General features: G+C 38.0%; 2 protein-coding genes and 1 long non-coding RNA gene across 10 annotated transcripts in view; 1 reads left to right on the plus strand and 2 right to left on the minus strand.

Annotated features, from left to right (window-relative positions):
* Positions 1-18,920, plus strand: part of CC2D2A (coiled-coil and C2 domain containing 2A) — a 53,901-nt gene extending 34,981 nt beyond the window's left edge. For all 6 annotated transcript variants that reach the window (XM_086890258.1, XM_086890260.1, XM_086890259.1 and 3 more), the window contains 14 exons: positions 1,297-1,464; positions 2,940-3,045; positions 4,423-4,532; positions 4,655-4,751; positions 6,000-6,098; positions 8,678-8,854; positions 10,720-10,923; positions 11,408-11,497; positions 12,266-12,379; positions 13,815-13,949; positions 15,747-15,869; positions 16,495-16,553; positions 17,001-17,178; positions 18,158-18,920. In XM_086890258.1, the coding sequence (XP_086746384.1) occupies positions 1,297-1,464; positions 2,940-3,045; positions 4,423-4,532; positions 4,655-4,751; positions 6,000-6,098; positions 8,678-8,854; positions 10,720-10,923; positions 11,408-11,497; positions 12,266-12,379; positions 13,815-13,949; positions 15,747-15,869; positions 16,495-16,553; positions 17,001-17,178; positions 18,158-18,346 (1,849 nt within the window). In that variant the 3' untranslated portion in view covers positions 18,347-18,920. The remainder of the gene's footprint in view (positions 1-1,296; positions 1,465-2,939; positions 3,046-4,422; positions 4,533-4,654; positions 4,752-5,999; positions 6,099-8,677; positions 8,855-10,719; positions 10,924-11,407; positions 11,498-12,265; positions 12,380-13,814; positions 13,950-15,746; positions 15,870-16,494; positions 16,554-17,000; positions 17,179-18,157) is intronic.
* LOC147652940 (uncharacterized) lies at positions 8,975-14,305 on the minus strand. Its single transcript, XR_015287158.1, has 2 exons — positions 14,216-14,305; positions 8,975-11,044 (listed from the first exon to the last, which is right to left on the minus strand). It is a non-coding gene; the product is annotated as an uncharacterized LOC147652940 (long non-coding RNA).
* A 1,896-nt stretch (positions 18,921-20,816) lies between the features above and the next one.
* The window catches only part of FBXL5 (F-box and leucine rich repeat protein 5), a 37,634-nt gene continuing 34,912 nt past the window's right edge, over positions 20,817-23,538 (minus strand). For all 3 annotated transcript variants that reach the window (XM_086890265.1, XM_086890267.1, XM_086890268.1), the window contains exon 11: positions 20,817-21,468. In XM_086890265.1, coding sequence (XP_086746391.1) covers positions 21,392-21,468 — 77 coding nt within the window. In that variant the 3' untranslated portion in view covers positions 20,817-21,391. The remainder of the gene's footprint in view (positions 21,469-23,538) is intronic.

Consider the following 23,538-nt stretch of genomic DNA (forward strand, 5'->3'; position numbering starts at 1 on the left):
TTTAAGTGTCATTTTCTTGCTTAAGAAAATTATACACTTCTGATGCTGATGCTGTTGCCATATGCTGTTTATGTTCGAAAAAGATCCTGAGCTTGGAAATTACTGCTTTTCTCTTCTAAGATTGTTTCTTTTACTACTTGAGCGCTTTCTTTGGATTTTTGTTTCAAATCCCATCCATACCTGTTGATTTGAATGTGTATCAGTCATCACAGCATAGATGACTCTTAGTGTTGCTCACTTAAAATCTCTGTAAGTAAACAAGTTTGAAAGTTTTTTTTTCTTTCACATAGAAGTTGCTTCTGTTCACTCTAAACACAACACCCTTATAATACAGTCAAAGTGGTTTTCAGCCAGCTGTATAAATCTAAACAGTCCCATCTGCTGGAGATACAGAGACTTGCTGTCTTACAAAAGACTTCATGCTTTGTTTTAGTTGATGCTTTTACATCACAGTAGAGAACAATCTGAAGAATACTACAATTAGCTTTTTGTTTAAAATCAAATGCTTCACTTATATTTTCTCATCATGAATCCTAATTCTTACTGTATTCTATTTACAAAGTTTTATGGTTACTGAGTTTGAAGTACACCATGGCTTGTGTTATATTCAGTTACTGAGATATTTCAGTAACTCATGATTTTGTGTTATTTTAACGGTAATTACTGTGGGGCCTTTATTATATATAAGGAATAAATGCCATTACCTTTCAGTTTTTAAATGTGATTTTTAAATTATATCAATGATGTAAATATAACATACATCTGCATAAATAAAACACACATCTTAATTTTATTTTTTTCCTATTTTTCTTTTTTCCTTTGGTTCTGCTTTGCCTTGGGTTATAAGTTCTGAGGGTCCAGGGTATGTTGTGGTACACTGATTCTGCTTCCTTCCTGTAGCCTGTTGTTTACATAGCTGTGTAGTTAGATGCTTTGCCTCTTCCATACAGTGGTAATCATCATCTGCTAGATCCCTTGTTTATAGCACTGTAGTTTAGATCTATCTTGAAGCTGTGTAATTGTCTTTTTTACACCTTACACAGTTATGGGGGAAAAAACCCCCAAACAACCAAAATTTTTTGCACATTGAAGTTAATTCTTGAAATATAAGACAGAACTGGATTGTGCAGTACTAAACAATTGCAACATTTTGACATTTCAGAGAGTTTTGTTTGGCACTAGCAGGAGCAAATATTTCCTTTTTGTATTAGTGCATAATTTTCATGTGTGTCATGGTAACACTACAATGCTGGATTCTATGCAAAACTGACTAAATACCTGGTTTATGATTATTAGCATTTTGGGACTCAGCCTCTTTAAACTGGCAGAGCCAAAACGACCATTAAGGCCAAGAAGAAAAGAAAGGAAGAAGGTCACAGCACAGAATTTATCAGATGGAGACATAAAACTGTTGGTGAACATCATCAGAGCCTATGATATTCCAGTGAGAAAGCCAGTGATGAGGTATGTTTAAAAAGCTTATTTCCAGTACAGATCTGTTTTCTGGCTTCTACTGTTTTGAGGGCAGATGAAGCAACAGATGTTACTGCCACGTGTGCTGTTTTGATTCTCATGATAAAAACATGCATATATACATTTATCTTTTTATTAATGATGATAAAGGACTGATATTTTGTAAGTTTGTAGATTAATATAATAATTTTTCATTAGCTGAAAAGTAGCTGTGAAATTCAAGACATGTTTTACCAGAAACTGTCAGAAAGATAAGTTAAAGCTTTGACAGCATTATAACTCTCGTAATACCAGATGAATTATCCCTTAAGCAAGCCTCTTGATAATACTCAAGGAAATTTTAATTCATAATATCTTAATTAAATACCAAAAACAAATATTAAAAGATCCAGTTCTTCACTGTGGGATACTATATTTGCCTCCTGAGTGCAGCATGTTGGTCTTCTCCTTGATGAACCATTTAAGTTAATAGACTGAGCCTAATGTCGCTCTAATTTTAAAGGTGACCTTTACACTCAGACACATTAAGACAATGCCTGCACTGCGTGATGGTGTGTCATGTAGAGACACTGAACAGTCTGGTTCAGCTCCAGAAGCAATGTATTAATGCAGTGTTCTCTCTCTCTCTCACTCTCTCTCTCTCTCTCTCTCTCTCCCCCCCCCCACAAAAAGGAATATACCTTGCATTTACCTCAGAGGTATTTCCAAACTGGCCAGTTACAGAATTGAGAATTGTCAGCTGTTCTTTCTCTTACTTATTAGAGGTCCTGTTGCACTTGTAAATAAATTGATACTGAGAAAAGCAACTCATCGACTCAAAGAAGAAGATGAAAAATTCATTTCATTACCAGAATTACAAAAATAAGTAAAACCCCATCCAATCTTTTTGCATTATATAATATCTTATTTTGAGCTGCTTTATACATGAATAGTTACTCTTTCATGGTTTATAATGTGATCTTATTAAAAAAAAAAAAAAAAAAAGCTATGTGAAGTACTATAAAAATAAATGTTTTAACATATATTTTCCTTTACTCATGGGTTGACAAATCTGTAGTATTCATATGAATTCTTTTTTGCCATAGAGGCCTTGCCTGAATGCTGTGCAATCTACACTGTTCATGAATTTTGCAGGGATTCAACTACTTGAACTTAAAAACTTGTAGCTCAAAGAGATTGTGTGGAGTAGGCAAAAAAAGTCTGTAGTTGATAAACTCTTCAGAAAAGAGAGCCTCTAGGCACAAAGTACTCTTTTGCAATGAGGCTTGTAAGAAGTATACTCAATATCCCTTTCTGGCATTTTGTGTTACTTGATCTAATAAATATCTTCTCAAGGTTAAAATTGTAACAAAAAACATCAGGAGTATTTCCAGAATTCTGTATGGCCAATAGACAATGTGAGGGATTCATATTTTATAATGATTTCTCTTTCTTTCCTGGTTGTTGTTGTCTGTTTCTTCTTATAGCAAACTTCAACAGCCATCAAAATCTTCAAGGTCCTTTAATGAGATGTTTGCAGCCTCTCCATCAGCTCAGAGCCCACCTAACAGCCCAGACTGGGCATTCAACCAGGTATGTCACAAAAGTGACATTTTTTGTGAAGCTGAGAGCATCCCTCTTTTCCACAGCCAGTAGCATTCACCCTCAGAACAGTACTTCATTGGCAAGGTTGCCTTGCCCACTGCTCGATCTCCAGAAAGAGAGTAAAGCTGCAAAAGGTTCAGAGAAGGGTGATAAGGATGTCAGATACACAGAAAGGCTCCTTCCCAGTGAAAAGTGGTGGAACTTACACCTATAGCTGCAAGTAGAGGAGGAGAAATATGGTAGAAGGGCACAAAATGACGAGTCAAAGACACTGGATAAGGATTGACTATTACGTGTGCTGTAATTACAAATGTGAGTGATGGGCAAATGAAGCTGGTAGAAGTTAGGTTCAAAACAAACCTTGAAAAGAAGGTTGTGATTCTTCATTCAGCAGTCGGTTGGTGCCCAGAGAAGTTGCTTACCTGTACTGTGGATGAAAGGTTTGTGCTAAAGGAGGTATTGGACAAGTATGCAGAAGAGTGATCCATTGGGAGTTACTTAGTAGAAAAATCATTACAGACTTAGAAAGGTCTTTCATCTAAAAATGTTTGAAGTCTGGAAGAGTAATAGGAGAAAATACCATCTATGCTTGCACAGTTCTAACTTTTCCATGTGTATTGGCTGCTGGCTGTTTTCACAGGCTGTACTTTGGGTCCAGTACACTCCTAGTCTAAACCAGCACAGCCATTCTTATGGCTGACACTGAAATTACAATTGCTTGCTATTTGAAATGAAATTCAGCATCCTTGTGAATGAAGATGAAAGACCTTCAGGGTTTTTACTGGTTTCCTTATGATTTTCCTTCAAAATTACAGCTTTTTGAAATGTAGAAAAGGTTCTGCCATATGCATTTGACTGTTAAATAAGGCATTTTTAATCACATTAGGGGTTTGTTTTGTCTAGATGGAGTTACTTATCTGTCATAGGAGCCAGTTTCAGGGACAGCTGGGATTGTAGCTGTAGGCTTCTCGGATTACAGATAAGAGGATACAAGTGCACTTTTTTCCACTGGAGTCTGCATCACATGTTCTGTTTCAGTTACTTTCCTTGATTAGATACCCTGTAGCTTTTCCACTCTCAGGAGAAAAGGTGTTTTTGGCAGTGTATATAAATATGTCAAGTATTCTGAATACACATAAACTTTCGCAAATGCTAGTGTATAAAATATTTTTTTAAAGCTTCATAAATACTTAGAAACACATGAAGTGCAATATTTAAGATGAATTAAAGTTATATCTGGGCTGAACCAGCCTGATTGCCACAATGTATGTTTTTCTAAATGCATGAAATGTGTAATTTAATGTGCTCTGATGAATTTCCACATCTGGTGAAGTCTGTTTCCTTTCTTTTTATATCTATTTATAGGTGTTGGTCCGTCCTTTTGTAGAAGTTTCTTTTCAGCGAACAGTCTGCCGGACAACAACAGCAGAAGGTCCAAGCCCCTGCTGGAACGAGGAACTTGAGCTTCCATTTAGGTATGGCAAAATGAAAGCAAATTATTTCTGCATAATAATAATAATTTAATTTGAGCATCCAGATTTATCCTCATTTTCCTATACTGTTCAAATCACTTTTTTGATTTATTTGATCTCTTCAGAGCTCCTAATGGTGACTACAGCACCCACAGTTTGCAGTCAGTAAAAGATGAAGTCTTCATTAATGTTTTTGATGAAGTACTTCATGATGCTGTAGAGGTAAGTTCATAATTGAAGGACAGTGTATATTAGAGTACATTGTGAGCTTTCTGAAGTTGTCAGAACAAGACTTTTCCATGTAATAACTTTCCCCCTCCTGTGCCTCTCTTTTCTCTATTTTGTTGTTCCTTATGATTTTATATCTAGTCGATACAAGGTTGTCAGAGAGAGCAATTTTACAGGGTTAAACTTTGTACAAATTCAGCTTGTACCACATAAAGTGCTTCTAGAGTTGAACACATGTATGTAATATGTTTTACTGATATTTAATGAAATTGGAGATCCTAAAACTGAGAGGCAATATGAATTGTAATCTGAATTCTGTTCTTAACCTTAATCAGAGTTTTTTACTTCATTCCAGATGAGTAATCCCAATTCTTGTATTTTTACTAACTGTCTTGTTACGCTTTGTCTCATCTCTTTTTGCAAGCTCTTTGGTGAAATAATAATTAAAAAAAAAAAAAAGCCCAAACCATCTATTCGTTGTTTGTATTAATTTTTTTGAATGAGACAAAAATTGCAAGTACTAGTAACAAGAAATTTTTGTAAGCTTTCAGTGTTGGCACAACTCCTTCCCCTGTTGAACCCAATGAAAGCTTTCCTAGTCAATTCAGCAGACACAAAAATAGCAGTACTCAACATTCTTGAAAACATAACCCAGAAATAAATAATGCACACATTTCACTGAGAATGGAATTCTGTCCTCAAATCTGAAATGATACTTGATAAAGCAGAAGGAAGAAAGCTACACTCTTAAAACTTGGATGTCATGCCAGAGGTTTTTTAAAATAATTCTAGGCTGATCATAAAAGATTGGGAAATCTGATGGGCAGCGCACACAAAAACAGTTTTTCCATTTCACAGGATTTATTTAGATTTTCATACAATTTTAACTTCAAAAAGCTTTTCTAAATACTAATAAAATACTTCATTAGAAGACCAGAGCTTCATTTACTTTGACAAGAGTCTTGTGGACTCCTGGTCAGAATTTTAAGTTCTCCATCACAGATTATACAGGACTTAGACCCTAAGGTGCAAGCACATTTTATCATGGACTGTGATGTTCTTAGATATTTTCAGCATCTGGTGTGCTTGAAAGGTGTGTACAATAATTACTGCTGCACTAGTAATGGAACTGATACTTACATAAAATTAATACAGAATTTTTATTAATGCCTTGATTCAGTTGTTGATTGAATCAAAGGAAATGAACCTTACAAAGTGTTATGTTGGGCAACTTTTTAATAGGATGATCATGAAAGAGGAAGTGGAATCCACACTCGTATTGAGAGACACTGGCTGGGATGTGTTAAGATTCCGTTTACTACCATATATTTTCAAGCAAGGGTAAGTGATTTTATTTGAATTAAAATGCAGAACTGAGAATGGAAAAGAGCTGGAAATGGAATGTCAGATTTAATTATGTTCTTTGTAATTGTTAGTTTATTTTTATGGAATTGTTTGAAGATGTCTTTGAAACCACTGGGATTTTTTTGACAGGTTTGATGAGTATTTCCCAGTAAGTTCAAGGTTTTGAAGGGAGAAGAGATAAAACATATTCAACAGTGACAATGCAGCCTGGCTTCCTTCAGAAGCAAGATTAAAAGCACAGAATTTTTAGGTGGTTTTCTCAGTGGCTTTTGAGGGCTCTGGTATTTTACAGCCTAGATAGATGAACTAGGAATAGAATCACCTAGATAGGTGAGGGATTTTGACTGAACTTTTTCTTCACACTTTCCATGAGTCACAAGATTTTGATCTTTGCCTTTCCCAATCCCTTCTTTCTTCCATTTTTAGAACTTTACAAGGGAAGCTTTCTTCAAGAAATAGCAACAGTTAGTCATGGGAGTAGTAATAAAGTATGCACTTCTTCACAGAGGAAATGCTTTTTTTTGTCCACCCAGTCATCCTGGACTTAGTTTAATAAAACTACTTCTTTCCATTGATAGTCCTATCATATTTTAATGCAGCTGTAGGACTTCTGTATGGTAGTTGCTTGTATGTGTAGATCAAATAATCTGATCACAAGTCAGAATCTTCATGAAGTAAGAAACTGAGACATCAGTTGCTTTCTTAATGACACGTTCATTTGCTATTCTCCGGCCATATGGGGCACTTCTCAGAACCTTCAGGACTTCAAGGCATACTCCAAACCTCCCAGAAGATTCTTGGGGTGGAGAAAAAATCTGTAGGAGTCTAATTTAATTTGAGGGCAGTGCTTGGTAATCAAAGTGGTATTCTTGGTCTGTCTGCAAAGCATAACAGAATGTAATTGTCACGGGACTCAGGAAAGCATAGGATACTTCTCATTGCTGAGAAATTTTGGACAGTGTATGTCTAACCAGGCTTAGTCTTCTTGTTTCTGCTAGATCATTAATAATATGCTCTCTTCAGCTTGGGAGGTTAATCAGTTATCTGTTTGAGGGCTGTGGTGCCCTGGAGCGTGGAGATTTTAAAGAAGATGTAAATAGCAAGAAGATCTGACCTTCTTTTCATGAGTCTTTGGCCATCCTGTGTAGACAATGTCACATAATATGACCACCATTGCTATAGGTCAACAAACAAGAAACAACATGATCCAGTGCTCATTTCTAGGGAATTGTTCCATGTTGAATGAATGAAATCCACCTGAGAAGTGTGTTTGCTCACAGTCCTGAGAGACTTAATGGGCAGATTTAACATTTTAACAGACTGTTTATGTATTGAAGGACACAGCCACCATCCACATTCCATCTTTAAGGATTTCCCATACTGATGTCAACCTCTGTTCTTCAGCTTCTTGGTCTTTCTGCTGTAGAACCAGAGTAGCTCCAGAATTCCTGTCAGATGCACTTCTGACTCTCTTTGAGGAGGTGTGGCAGTTTGTGATTGCCTAAGCAGAATGTGAGTGCTTGTATAGATCTTCCCAGCAGTAGAGATTCTTTTGAATCTTGAACAGGATTTCATATGGAATCTCAAAAAGCCTGATCAGCACAGTGGTTTTATCAAGGTGCATCTAGCAACTAAATCTCAGTAGCAAATGAAGCATTTCATCATCCTGTTCTAATATACTGTAGCAGAAATTCTGAGTGATATATTTAGTTTTCTCCTCATCAAAACTTAATTTTGTTCTTAAATGTTTGATGAGCCATGCCAGTGAGTCATCTGTCCATTTTCCACATCCACTGAAGGTACCCTTCTTGGTGGCAGTTTCCTTAATTGTGTCCAAATTAGTAGCTTGGCAAATTTTTTGCTTTTCTTTTAAAGCTGGGTACTTCCACTATTGAAAACTGCCCAAGCAAGTGTGGGGGTTGCCATCTCTTGTTGCAGCCAGCCCTTCAGAAAGACCTTACTCTCTGTTTGTGGTAGCAGGGGCAGCTGCAAAGGGCTGGTGGCTGTCAGAGCACTTCTGTGTGGAAGCTGCATAAACGGTTCCAGTTCCACCCAAGAAACATCAATAGGTTGTGCATGGAAGAGGGTCCATCTCTGAGATGCTGGACCATCATTCCCACATCACTTACAGGCAAAAGCCTGTTGGACTGCTGCTGCCTTGAGAAGCATAGTTGTGCAACCTGTATTTTGCCATTTTTTTCATTTTTCCAGGCAAACAGAGCCATGTAGAGTTTGCTATTTGAAAGAAAAGTTGTGAAATGCTGGCACTCTTTTTTTCTCTGTGAACTAGTGTGTATGATTTCCATTTCATTAAATATTAGTATTCATAAGATGCAAAAAAGGCTGAAGTTGTGATTAATATATTTAACAATTAAATATCTTGTATTTTCCCCACAGTTAATCAACATAAATGTCATATTCTCTCATTTATTGTTTTGTAACTTAAAATAACAATCAAAAGAAGAAAATATACAGACACAAGTAGCAAATTTTTGTGAGAGGGAACTTCTGCTTTTTTGCTTTTAATGAGAAGTATTTTTCTGTATCTGTTGTAGATTGATGGTACGTTTAAGGTCAATATTCCTCCAGTCCTCCTTGGCTACAGCAAAGAAAAGAACGTGGGCATGGAGAGAGGTTATGATTCTGTGCGAAATCTGAGTGAGGGCTCATATATAACACTGTTTATTACCATTGAACCACAGCTCATCCCTGGAGAGTCTGTCAGAGAGAAGGTAACTAATCACTAATTCATCACATTCTTGCTCTTTGTTTCCAGTGGTGCTGTTATGAGATGCATATTAATAGGTCTCCTTAGTGTGCCAAAGGGCATGAATACAGAAGGACATTCATACAAATTTGGAGCATTTTATTTCAATTTTTTTATCTCAGTTCAATTTAATTAGATGCACCATTAAGTGAGACGTGCACTTAATGCATGAGAAATAACTTTGCCCAGGTATCTAATTTTAGTCTTAAGAGAAAGCAAACTTGCATTCCTATCTGTGAGCATGTAGTTTTTTCCATGTATTTGTGTAAACAATAAAGCGTTCGTGTGAGTATTTGTGAACAGTGGACAAAAAAGAGGTGGCAGGTGCAAAGAGCATTTTCTTGCTTCTGTGTTTATGTTCAAATAAGCATTTATTATTTATGGCTTCATGCATGCCTCGTGATCTTGAAGATAATAATTCCTAAACAGCAGCTGCTATTTTTGTCAGTTTCATTAGTAAAATGGAAGTGCCTTAGACCAACAGCAATAGTGGTTACAATTATTTGCTGCAACTCTCCAGATGCAACACATACACTTATTATAGAAAGAGGTTTGTGTATTATGGAAAAAAAAAATAACTAAATAGTTTGCCATACTTTCTTCCTATTCCTGACCTGCAGTTAATTTGAAATACTTGTATAGTGTTTTAGGATGCTAAGCATAATTTTATTTTAATTTTAAAATTCCTTTTTTGTTTCTTTACTTATTTTTCCTCTTACCTGCTGTCCTTCCTGAACCTCTGTTAGATGAATGAAATGCTTAAGAAGGTACAATATTAACAAATCAGTTGAGATACTCTGGGTGTTCCCAGCTTAAGATTTAGCTTGGGTTTGTGCCATTCAGCAACCTTTCTGCAATTAGTGTTACTTGATTGTGACATAGTAATTGCTTATTTGCCAGTAATATTTGCAGTAAATTTCTACATTAAAATTTACAATGTGCCAGAGGCTCTACTTTTCTGCTTTTAATTGTGGTTGAGAAGAATCACCACTGTGTGCCTTCTCTTCTAACTTGGAGGTCTAGCTGCAGGGCAGTGCCCAGCTGTTCCACTTCAGTTTAGTTTAAGAAGAGTAAAAAATGACAAAAGTGGCTTAATTGAAACAAAAAATATTACGAAGGATGAACTTTAACTCTCAGCACTATTAGAAGTCTACAAGGAATTCTAAATAGATAATTTTGACCAATCTTAGTGCCTTTGGAAGATGACATCTTCTAATCTTCATGAAATAATTGTCAGTGTTAGATAATTAATATGTGCTTTTGAGTCCTACATTTGCTTCTGAAAAATCTCATTTAAAAATGTGAAAATTTTCGATGCCTTTGAATTATAAGGATTCACCTAAAATCATGTGAACTTTCTCTGCAAATATTTTGGCACTGAGCAGTGTTGTTGCAGTATTAACTGGGACTTTATGCATATTGTCTATTGTGATTTTAATGGAGTGCTGTAGGAATAGCACACAGGATTAGTACCTAACCTAATTGTTTACTTTTGACTTAATATGTGGTGTTACATCCTCATGCCCCCAGTGTTACTTGGCCATAACTTTCACCACATTTTTCAGTGCTTTAATAAAGCCAGCTTATACATACAGATCATTGTGGGCATTCCTAAGTGAATGCAGATTACCTGATTTTCCATTGCCTTGACCTTCTTTTTATGTCTGTAAGCAAAACTTTATACTACAAGGTGAGTTCAAAGTGCTATTAGAAAGAATTTAACACTTTTTATTGTCCTCTAAATGGTGAAAAATGACCAAATATAAGTAAAGACTTAAGTCCAAACTATAAATAAACCTGTTTTTATATAAATTCTACTGTCTTTTGAAGTTTGATACCCAAGAAGATGAGAAACTGCTCCAGGCAGCAGAAAAATATGAAGCTGAATGTACATCAAAGTTTCCAAGCCGCCAGTGCCTAACAACTGTAATTGACCTTGATGGAAAAACAGTTTTTATTACCAGATATATCAAACCTCTGAATCCACCACAGGAGCTTCTTGATGCTGTCCCAGATGGATCTCAAACAGCAGCAGTAAGTATTTAGAAATCTTTTGATAGTGAAGTCTCTGAGATACGGATTTCAAGATGTTTGTTTGCCTGTGCACGTGCACATAAGCAAATCCCAGCTTTGTGTCTCTGCTGTACAGCTGCACCTTATGCAAAGGGAAAATTACAGATACAAAATGCAAGTACTAATGACTGTGAATGACTTTGTGTAATACACAGTAAGTCCAACTATAATGATACTGTAAAATAATATTTGTCTTCTCAGGGGAAAAAAATAAGTGTATTAATGAGTATTGTCTTTTAAAAGACAAAGAATTATGCCAAATCTCAATGGCAGTATATCATAACAGCCTTTGATACAAATTCTAAAATGAGCTAGCTGCTACTGTACTGAGGTTACTAAGTGTTTTGTCATTGAGTGGAAACAGCAATATTCTTCACATCTGGTATAGTAACACTAGAACATTTAGAATTAAAGGGGTGACTTGCTCTGTTTTGTTTTCTTGCAGGAGCTGGTGGCTCGATATGTTGCTTTGATTCCTTTTTTGCCAGATAGTGTGTCATTTGCCGGAATTTGTGATTTATGGAGTACATCAGATGTAAGCAATGCATTATAAATAAGTTCTTTATCCTCTTGAATGTGATGGAACGTCCTAGTGGCCACTGATTTTGGAGAGAGGTTGCACTAGATTAGCTCTTGAGGTCCCTTCCAACCTAAATTATTCTGTGATTCTGTTATTGTGAGGAATATTTTTCTTTGAGCCAGTTGTTTCAAAGAATAAGGACCAAAGCTTTAAAGAAGCTGCTATTCTGACCTGAGCCAAAAATTTAATCTTTGATAGGTTGCAATAAGCTAAGAATACATTAAGGCTTTAAAGTTTCTCCCATTTTTTCTCAGTTATAAACCAGTCCATAATGTCACAGTCATGCACAAGTGAAGGGATACTGATTGATAGAGACTTTACAACTAGACTTAAAATGGATCATTGTCATTCCAAGGAACTACAGAAAAGTCATTGCATGTAGTGTAAGCAATAATGGCATATTTAGCCTTCTCTGTCACACAAATCCTGTCATTTAGAGAGTAACAGCAGACCTCATTTATCATAGATTAAGTTTTTATAATTTCAGAACATTTCTGAAAAATGGTCTTTCTAAAAAAGACAAGACCCTGGTTCTTGTGATAAGATCATGGATTCTCACACCGTTCACTCTTCATCGGTGTTGAAGCAGTGACCAATAAACGGTGAAGATTAGTTGCAAAAATCTGAGAGGACTCCTTGCTTCAGATGTGTTAAGAAACGTTATCAAATATTCTAAGTTGATAAATGCCTAGAAAAACCTTTTTTTTTTAATACCTCAATTAGCAATTTCTGTATCTTCTGGCGGGAGACGAAGAAGAACATGCCGTGCTCTTGTGCAATTATTTTCTTGGTATGGGGAAAAAAGCCTGGCTTATCATTGGAAATGCCATTCCTGAGGTAAGAGAGTTCTTTCATTTGGCCTAAGTATTGACTTTTGTTTTGTGAAGTCTTTTGCCCCCAGCAATGGGTTGTTTCTTGCTGGGATGTTTTTCCAGGATATTGTCTAAACATTGGTGCTGGGAACTGATTCTTTTCAGAGAAGCAAATAAAAAATTGAAAGTATATATTAGCATATGTCTGAGTTTTTTTCCTGGACCTCTGTTTCCATGCTGAAACTGGTAACAGTTGTCATAATAGTACAGTAGCAAGCATCTGTAACCCTTAATTTGACTTTAGCTTGTATAAATTATGTATACAGGACAAATTGATGGAGACAGTCCCTTCACAGCATCTCAGTAGTGGATACTCAGACTCTGACAGAGTTTGTGGGACCTGGTACAGGTTCAGAGGTGATAGGAGAAGGCATGGGGCATGCCAGGGATTCTTAGTGGTCACACACATCTGCTGATTCTCTGGCTGATGGCAGAGCTGGAGCAGTAGTAAAGATAGATTGGGTCAGGCTGAACAAGTCCCTCTCCCTGTGCCTGCAGTAATGCAGGCAGGTGAGGCCTGTGCTCTGCCTTGGGCTGCTGGGAGCCACTCTGGCAACAGCTGGGCTCAGACTGGCCCAGAACTCAAACACTGAGGTTGTTTTGCTGCTTGAGAGGTGCCTTTGTTCTCAAGGAAGCACTCAGATTCCCAACTGACCAATACTGCTCTTTTCAAAAAGCTGGTAACTGTTTATAATGCAAATTTCTACATACATGTGAAAGGTTTTTCTGGTAAAAAATTCTGTCTAAGCTAGTTTCTTAAGCACATTCTGAGATACTGCAGTGACAGGAACAGGTACTCAGATACATTCTTTCCCCTCAAAATCTTATGGTAGTCATTAAGAAAGCGTTTTCTAAGGAGGGGATTTATTCCAGGTATTTCAAGATACCTGGAAAATGTAAGGGATGACAAGAACATAGGAGAGCAGTTTTAGGGATTCCTGATAGAGATTGTAAAGAGAGTTGGGAAATTCCTTATGTGCCTGAGAAGGAGGATGATGGCTGAGACACAGAGTGTGCTGCCTGATGGGAGTCCTTCATCTCGGAGATTCCCTTGGATGAGAGCTGTGGCAGTAGCCAAGCAGGATGTGTTGATACTGAAGTGGCATCTGGTAAACATTCCTGTATGTGGAATTTCACATCTGTTTGTAGCTGAGACAAGACAGCTTTCAGAATATGTATGTTAAGAATGGCTCAGAGTTCTGCATGTCTGACATTTCTCTGCCACATTATTATGCAAGTCTTGAACCATAATGAACCTGTAAATTCTTCCAAGCAGTTTGCCCTAAAAAGCCCTATCAAGCCCAGTAGTGAAAATATAGTAATCCAAAGAATACTTAGCATACTGTCCTTCTAGCTAATTTTCAAACATCTTTCTCATACTTTTTTTTTTTCCTTCCTAGGGACCAACTGCGTATGTATTAACTTTGGAACAAAGTCAGTATGTAATTTGGAATCCCAGTACTGGATGTTTTTATGGGCAGTATGATACTTTCTGCTCCTTAAAAAATGTGTACTGTCTGATCAGCTGTGATAATGTAAGTGCACCCAGTCTTCTCACAGTTCTGTACATGTAAGGGTTAATAAGTTGATTTTTATTTTTATTTTTTTTTTTAACCTTTGGCATCATTTGTTCATCATTGTAAACATATTTAGGCTATTATTTATTAGAAATACTATTAAATCTTAAGTAGGTTTTTCAACTACTTTAAATACTTCAAATAAGAAAGATTTTTTTTTTATTCAGCACTTAGGTGGATCAAGAGACCTGTTAATGTAATTTTCATTACTGAGTTTTACTTACATGTTTCCCAGAGTGAATGGCCTAAGATTACAACTGCTTAGGTGAGAAGTAGTCATTCCTCAAAGATAATAGTTTGCAGATGAAATGTGACTGAAAAACGAGAAAAAAAGTATAAAGGAATCACTTGAGTTGCCCATGTGATACTGGGCACAGACTGAACGGTTCAATGTGCACAATGCACAGCTGGCACCTCAGGGTACAAAAATGATACTGGTTTTCTGCCTGGCATCAAGTCCTCCCATTTATTTGAAAATACACAAGTAATAGTAGTGCATGTTCATAATGTATTATTTATTGTGTGGCTGTAAACTCTCCAAGATAGTGGGGTGAGAGAGGAGAGATTGTAAGAGCTGTGCAGCTCTGTGCAGACTGGGTGCTGAGCCTGCACTGGGAGGCTCAGAAACGCTGGGAACTCTGCTGCCTGCAGCATTCCCTGGCTTGGTTGGAAGACAGACCTCCCAGGTTCTGGGGACACAAACAGAGGCATGATGACAAGGTAGAAAGATGTGTCTGAAAGTCTGAAAGTGAGAAAATAGAAAGCAAACTTAAAGAAAGAATCCTAGGGTTTATTTGAATGGAAACTGGAAGTTGAGTTTAAAAGTTTGCTCCTCAGTTTTTTGGAATGCCAAGCAATAAGTTCTGTTTTGTTATTTAATTTTCTATGTTCTATTACAAACACAGATCCTGACTTTAGATGAGAGCTTAAAATTGTAAAGCACATTTATTTAAAAGTGTCACTTCTTTCACTGAAAGCATTTTGGGGAGTGATAAGAGTTGTTTGGTGTTTTTTTAAGCAGTAGTAAGCCTACAGTTAAGAAAAATGTAACTCAGTTGTTGATTGCTGGAAGAAGCAGCTAAGAACTTAAGCACTGACTTGAACTGCAGAACACAACAACATCTTTCAAGGCACCCAATTCCAGTCTCAGTGAGACTGAGCAAGGTGTGCTGCCAGGACAGCCACACCACCTCACATCCAGCTGGGGCAGAACCAGCTGTCCTAGAAGGCTCTACACAGAAGCTCAGCTATAAGGGGTCACACACATTTACGTAGTAAGTGCTGGTACATTTTGCAGCCTTAGAAACAGTTACTTAATGAATCCTACAGTGCCTGCATGCTCCAGACTAGGTGCAGAGGCCAAAATTAATGTCTGTAAAGATGGGGAGTGCAAGACATGGGTTCCACTTGCTGACAAAATGTGCACAGAAGCTGTGTCTTGTGTGTCTGCAGTCTCTGCTTGTATTCTAAAAGGTACACTTAAAAAAGCAGTGGTGCTGGGGTGCAGCAGCTACCAGGCATCACAGCCACAGCAGCACTGGCTTGGGCTCTTGGGAGGAATTTAATCAGAATTCAGGAATAAATTGTGCAGCAGTCACACAATTTCCACCAGAGGGGTGGAAATGCAGCTTAGAACAGAAGAAAAAATTGCTACAGCAGGTTAACATTATATAGTATTTTAGTGCTATATAAGTGGAATGTGTTACATAGGTGTGATTATATGCTGAAAGCTAAACCAAATTTGCTTTCCTGTAGATCTGGTTTAATATGCAAGAATATGATTCCCCAGGAAGGATAAATTTTGATATCAGCAAACCAAAACATTGGAAGCCTTTCTTTTCAAGAAGCTTGCCATTCCCTGGTCTCCACAGCATTCAGGTATTGAAGGATCTATTGCCAACTCAAAAAGAGAGTTTGAGACATCTCAGGCTTGGTATAAAAAAGCACACGCTAAGTTCTTTAGACTTCTTCAGTTAAGTGTATTTATGTAATAGCATTGGCTTTTAAAAAGATTTCCCAGTTATTCCTTTAAAAAAAGGAAAGCAGAAATACTGTAAAAAGTTGATTTTAATTAATTAATTAATGCTTTTGCCCTCTGTCTACTTAAGATCTCAGGGCAACAGTGAAGTAAATGGGATAAATCTTTAACACAAACATATCTAAAGTAGTAGCTCAGTATCATAAAGAAAAAGTCAACTTTTGTCTCATGGCTAAGAATGCATTTTTTCAAGCTGTATGAACACCCTTAGTAAAAAGCCAGAAACTCCTGTACAGTTATCAAAGGTGCAAGCAGTTGAAATTTAATGGGGGTGGGAAAAAACCCCAGAATTACACACAAATATCTGGTTAAATTTTTATCATGTGTCCGTTAAAGAATAGATTATTTTAGCACAATTGTAAACTCCTGTTACCACCATCAAGGCAGAAACTCATGAAGTTACATTGTTATATGTTTGGAAGAGATTGCACGTGTTAATATTTATTTTATTTTATTTATTGCTAGCCTGAAGAATTAACTTATGAGCATTCTGATAAGGCTGCTGCACTGGAACTACAGAGCAGGTAACGTGACCTCCAGAACAAATGCCATCAGTGGTGATCCCAGAGCATTCCTAACTATTCATGCCTACATCCTAAAAATCTGCTTTCAATCCCAGGAGAATGGCCTAAAAAAAAAATCAGAAGCTATTGTTTCAGGGCTTTTTTAAATTCTCTGTCTAGAGATTGCCAGGTTGAAAGAACTATCAATCATTGCTCTACCATTTCACAAACAGCAGAATGCTGTGGGGGAATGAGAGGAGAGGTTGTAAACTAAAAAGGGGTTGAAAGTCCATGGGCTTCCATGCAGGTTCTGACAGTGCAGACATTACTACACAGCTACGTGCTTTTCTGCACTTCTAGTGAGCAGTAAGTTTAACTGAGGTCATGTGTGGTTCTCAGAATCTGTAATGTCTCCCAAGTTCAGATGTCCAATACTAGAATTGTAATAATCAGTCTATCTCATTGCAGGATTGAAAAAATATTAAAAGATAAGATTATGGAATGGAGACCAACACGCCCAACACGGTGGAACAGATACTGCACCTCCACCCTCCGTAACTTTTTGCCACTGCTGGAACAAAATCATGGCAAAGATGTAGAAGATGACCATCAGGCAGAGCTGCAAAAACAGCTGGGATATTACAGGGTACACTTGTGAATATAAATGGCTTGTGCATAAAAGCAAGAAGTTAAATCCTTAGGGTTTAGTATCGTTACTGGACGGTATTGAAGAGTGTCCTAGGCTAGTTATTTCTTCTACTACCAAAATTCACAAGATATTTTATACCAAAGATAAACCATTGTAGTACTTATAGAGAAGGAGTGATGATCCAGTTTATTTCTTTTGTAATGTTGAAGATAAAAAGTTTCTGCTGAACATAAGGATATAAAGTTAATTGGGTGCATTGTTTTATTGCTGCACAAGTCACTACTGCCACTACATAAACATGAGTGCAGTCTCTCTTGGGGAGACTGGTGCAGCAGCTCCCAGGGTCAGTAAAGAACCTGCTGCTGGTGCTGAGTAGTGCTACACACAGTCTACCTACAGGTGCAGGTGCCCACACAACATGCTTCTCTTCAGTTTTCTAGTCTTTGCTTCTAAAGACAGAAGAAAATTGACTGATGTGTTCACTGCAGCCACTGCTGTGCCTGTGCATTCTTCCTCCAGGCTGTTGGAAGGGCCTTCTGCTTTCCACATGGAACACACCTGACTGTACTGGCAGCTCTGGCCAGCTCCAAAATGAGTTGAGGCTTCAGTTCCTGTTGAACAGGATTCATTTGTTCAAATCCCAAGCCAGAAGAACAGGCCGATTTAAAACCAGCCACAAGGCAAAAAAGCAATGAAGTTGTGCTATATGTGTTCATTAATGTAACTTTATTCTAGTGGATTCTAAAGAACTTCACTTGGAACATAAACCAAATTAAAGAGGAAAAATGTCATAAGCTTGCCTGGAGTATGGGAAAAAGGGAGGTGTTACCAAAATACAAACATTGGTTCTTCCATTGCATCGCCTCAGGCTGGCAGTAGAGATAATTTTACTCAGCATGTAAATTTTTTTAAACTATGTATTTATTCAGGTGCCTTCATTTTTTCTTATGTGTTTTCTTCTCTTTCGTCCTTCCAGGTCTCTGGATTTCCTATTCATATGCCATATTCCGAAGTGAGACCTTTAATAGAAGCTGTACACAGCACAAGAGTTCACACCATTGATGTTTCCAGTGTTGAATTTGCTCTGGCTGTGTATGTTCATGCTTATCCCCAAAATGTTCTCTCTGTATGGATTTATGTTGCTTCACTTGTGCGAAATAGGTAATATAGACCTGTCAGAGTACTGCAAGAAATTTGCTTATATAGTTGTAAATATATGATTTCACTACTGAGCTATTCCAAGTATTTTAAAAATCAAATGAGAACATGATTTTTAGTAGATTTTTTTCCCTAAAACCACTAATTACTTCTAAGGAAGAGACTGACAGTGTAAATTTCCAGTACTAATAGGTGATCTTTATATAGTCTTTTATAGCTCCCTGTGTGACCTCACACTCTTAAAGCATCACACATGCCCACACAGAAGTGACAGTGCAGAGTAAAATGATTCCTTGGTATTCTTGTAGCTAGTCAGTTTATCTACAGACATTCTTCCTCTTCAAAAGACACTTGTAAATAAAAAAAAAATTCTGTACCTCAGTTCCTGAATTTTTAGCTATGAATAAATTTCATATACTTAACAGCCATGAGTGAAGAACATACTTCAATTTTTAAGAGGCTGCTTCATATCCTATTTTGTATTTTATATCTGTATAATGCCAGCACAATTTAAAGGTGTAAGACATTTTTTTAAGAAGTTAAAGATGAAGGATTTAATAAATATTTGTATCAAAACTTAAGCAGAAGCTCATTCCTTTAATATAAGAATTTGATTAAATTACTTACAAGTATGAAATCCTTGTCTGCAAGTGAAAGATTATCAAAAGAACAGCTAACTAAAAACCAAATTCACTTACTAGTATGTAAGTAGTTGTGCTATTACTACTGATATAAATACATACCCTTTTCCTGCTGCTATCTTGCTAATCAAACTCTTCCAGTGAAAATGACAGTGGGTTGAGCTTAGGAAGAGTGTTCACCAGGACCCCGAACTTGCCTTTGTTGAATTTCAGATGGTTCTTTTCTACCCACCTCTCCAACCTGCCCAGGTCCTTCTGAATATCTGCACAGCACTCAGGGAGATCAATCCAAAGCTCCTCCCAGCTTTGTGTTGTCAGTGAACTTGCTGAGGAGATATCTGGACCTTCATCCCAGTCACTGATGAAGAAGTTAAACAGTCCTAAAACCAGTCTTGAACCCTGGGGGACAGCCCTAATGACAGGCCTCCAACTAGACCCTGTGGCACTGTTTACAACCTTTGGAATCTGCTGTTCAGCCAAGTCCTAATTCACCTCACTGTCCACTCATGCAACCTACACTTCCTGAGTTTGCCTATGAGGACGTTTGGGGGAGAAAGTGTCAAAAACCTTACTGAGGTTGGGTTTGACAGTCCACTGCTCTTCCCTCATCCAACTAGTTAGTTGTTTCATCATAGAGGGAAACTGGGTTGGTCAAACAGTGAATCCATGCTGACTATTCCTGATCACCTTCCTGTCATCCATGCAAATAGAGATGGCCTCCAGAATGAGAGACTCCGTTGCCTTTCCAGGGATAGAGGTGATGCTGACTGGCCAGTAGTTCCTTGGGTCCTCCTTTGAAGACCAGGGTGACATTTGCTTTCTTGCAGTCCTCAGCCACCTCCCCAGATTCTCCATGACCTTTCCAGGATGATCAGGAGTGGCCTCACTACAGTGTCTGCCAGCTCTCTGAGCATGCACGGACCAGCTGAGAGTCAGGGGTTGCTGCCACAGGTTCCCTCCCTTCTACAGGCCCCACTAGAAAGCACACTGTCATCTATGACATCTCCCAGGTTTATTCCATGGTGTTTCTGCAGTTCATTCCATCCTCAGCTGTGTCTACACTCACTAGTGTTTTTCTTTCCTTACTCTTCAGTTTAGCAAGATGGTAGCAAAACTTACACTTTATCACAGCCTCCAGCTCTGCCTGTACACTGACTTCTCAGACACTGAGAATCTTGAAAGCTACTATGTCACCATGACTGCTGTTCTAAATAAATACTACTCAAAAGAATTTATCCAGCTAGAAAAACAGGTAAAAATTACTGGTTTGTATTGTCAGTCTTAAAATTAGGCAGGATAGGAGGAAAAAACAACCCACCCCTGCTTTCTCCAATAGCAGACACCTGCCATTCCTCTGCTGTAGAAAAAAACAGTCTGCAACTGTGTCAACCATGAGCAGGTGGCCATTGAAATTCACTACTTGCCATGGGCTACAGTACTCATCCCTCACACAGCTGGCTCTGCTCTCCCCCATACCACCACACACACGCTCATGCACTCCTCATCTCTTCCTAGCACACGTTTCACTCATCACAACAGATTTTCTGCTCCCTGCCAGTCTCTACTGGCCAGAGGAATCTTTTTAACTATGAAAGTAAGGGCAAAAATGTATTGCCGTCTTTCACAGAGTTCAGATTAATGAAAACTGACTTCTCTGAAGCTGTTGCAAAAATGCAACTTAGCAGAGTCATGGGAACCATAAAACCAAACCAAAACCCCCATGGATTCTGCACAGTTCACAGCTCTGCAACCATGACGACACCCACCCACCTGTCCAACCTCTGCAGCCTTCTGGCATGACACTTTTAAAGCACAGATATTCAACTGCTGCACACATTTTTTTATTGGTGGGAATGTTTTATTTGAGTATGTCTTTCAAGCCCAAATACAAAACCAAATGCAAAAGGAAGGTGGCAATTTCCCTAATTTTGCAATGTAAAGAACGACTTCAGGATGAGAGGAAAGGGGAAGAAACCAGGCTCCTAAAGATGTGTAATTATTACCCAAATGCAAACAATAAAATTCAAATTCTCTGCGGAGGTTTATACTGTACTTACGGACTCAAAATTATAAAAAGGAAGTCACCTAACACAAAATAATGCAGTAAAGTATACTTAAGTGCCAAAATTGGAATAAAGTGGCATTAAAAAGAAAAAACTGAAGAGTTTCCCATCTTCCCCAAATTATGTAAAACAAAACCCAACACCCTTCAAGCCAAATGAGGTTGTGAGATTGTTACAACACTGTACAGTACACTCATAATTAAGATTCTGAAGTTGTGGGCAGGGTCAGGCTAGTATAACAAGTCTCACTCCAAGGATTGTTAACACAAGATGCGAACTGTAAGTAAAGTGCATGAGAGGAAGCCTGCTCAGCTAAATGAAGTAGACCGAAAGATCAGAAGTCAGAGGTCATTCGCCAGAGCGGCAGCAGGCCCGAAAACCACACTGCAAATTCTGGCATCCACTGGCGGTTTCAGCATGAGGACCTGCACAAAAACAACAGAATCGTGAAAAGAATGAAAGGCCACTTATTTAGACTCGTAATTCTTATAAACTGGTGATTCAGAAAAGCCTCATTTTTTACAATGCACTGTACTGCATTCAGCACCATCAAGTCCGAAATGCTGCCAATACTATGACAGTGTAAAAATCTCACTTGGAACGGGTGTTTTTCAAGATTTTTGCTCCATAGCTTAGTCCCATGAAGATAGCACATCCAAAATTGCACATAAGTACCATGATCAACACTAAATGAGCAACTTTACGCAAACTGCCACAGCTTCAGAACTGAGTGGTTTTGACAATGCGTTTTTAATTCCCATTTTTCAAATTCAGATGATGACATCATGGCATTACCAAAGAAACCATAACCTCCAAAACAATGCCTATGGTGATGAAAACAGTTTTTTAGCCTGGAAGTATTTTTTTCTCCATGAACACTTCATGGTTGGCCAGACTCTCACATACTCTTGACTAGAAATTAAAAAACTAAAGAGAGAATCACCTTAGCATCACTGCAGTCGTCAGAAGCCATAAGGCTAAAAATGAGCCATTCAGAAAGAACTAACAAGTTGCAAGCACAGACAGGACAATTGTAACTCTACCCACCTCCACTTACCTTCACTTACCCCTTTCATTTAAAACGTTACAGTAACCATGAGATAAGAAATTACTGCATTTATTCAAACAGGATTTTATTTCCTGCAGCCATATGCCTGCTTTGAGACCCATTTACACTCTACAATCAGTTCTGGCTGAACTCCAGCACCCAACAAAAAACTGGAACTGGGTTGCTGAGCCAACTCAAGCTGGTGAAGACCTCATCAGGACAACAAGTTTCCCCCATTTGTATGACAAACAAAACAACAAGAACTTTCGGTGTTTTTCATGTATTTAGAAATTCTAACAAAATCTTATAATGAATGAGGGCACCATGCCATATCTGGCTTTTTTTACTGCCTTCAACAGAAAAGTCATAATTCAATTAATTTCCAAGAATCTGGAGTCTTAAAACCAGCATCCTACTTCATGCCACACACCAATAAGAAATACTCTAGACTGTAAATAAGTTAAGGTACATGAGACTGAATAAAACACCTGAAACTATAACAAAAGACTACAGTTACAGTACAGTAACCAATTTCATTGGTCAATAAACTCATTTTCCTTTTCAAATGTTTTTATTCACCTGCACTAAACTTTGATCCTCCACATCACTTACGAGCTAGAGTTTGAAAGCTTCTTCGCAAGTTCTTTAGCAAGGAGACTCGGTGCTTCTGAACAGCTGGTTTAGCAGAGCATGTTCTGTGCAGCAGCATTTCCCAAGTCGTAGCTGACCTTCCCCAGCACTGCCACAGCCACGCAGCACAGCAGTGATTCTGAAGCAACTGCCACGTTTCTAGCAAAATGTTTGTTGACAAAACATACAGAACCACAACATCCCAAGGAAGGGAATTCTTGGTATAATTCAATATTGTTTTCCATCCTTTTCTTGCTCCTTTTGTTACTTCTCATGCTCCTAACTGGAACATACAAACTTCTAGGTCTGACCAATGCTTCATCTAACACTACCTTTACCACTGGCAACATCAAGTTGTGTCTAGGGACATGACATAAGCCTATCATGCACACCTTTTGTGTTTTTCCAGCAACCCCAACTGTTACATCAAGGGACACTGAAGTCCATTTCTTCCAGTATTTTTTTTATGGCTCAGTTGTGCATGCAGGTTTTTAACCTCTTTTTAAACCTCTTTCCACAATTCCCCACTGGACCAAATTCCACAATTTCACTACACTGTGCATCTCCTTTAAATTGCTTACCAGCTTCACCCAGTGCCCCTGAGCTCTAACACTGCAAGATTTGGAGAATTACCACTGCACATTCACCTCATCTACTGCTTTCCCAGTTCTTGTAAACAGTCATGCCCCTCTTTTCAGCCATCTCACTGAAACATCCAGCCTTTTGAGTGTTCAGTTCCCTAACTTTTTAGAAGGCCTCTTCTGTATCTTCAGTAACTCCAGTGTACACTCTCCTCAGGATGGGGACACCAAACCCG

The sequence above is a fragment of the Cyanistes caeruleus genome, chromosome 5 (assembly GCF_971803275.1).
Source record: "Cyanistes caeruleus chromosome 5, bCyaCae1.hap1.1, whole genome shotgun sequence".
NCBI classification, from domain to species: Eukaryota; Metazoa; Chordata; class Aves; order Passeriformes; family Paridae; genus Cyanistes; species Cyanistes caeruleus.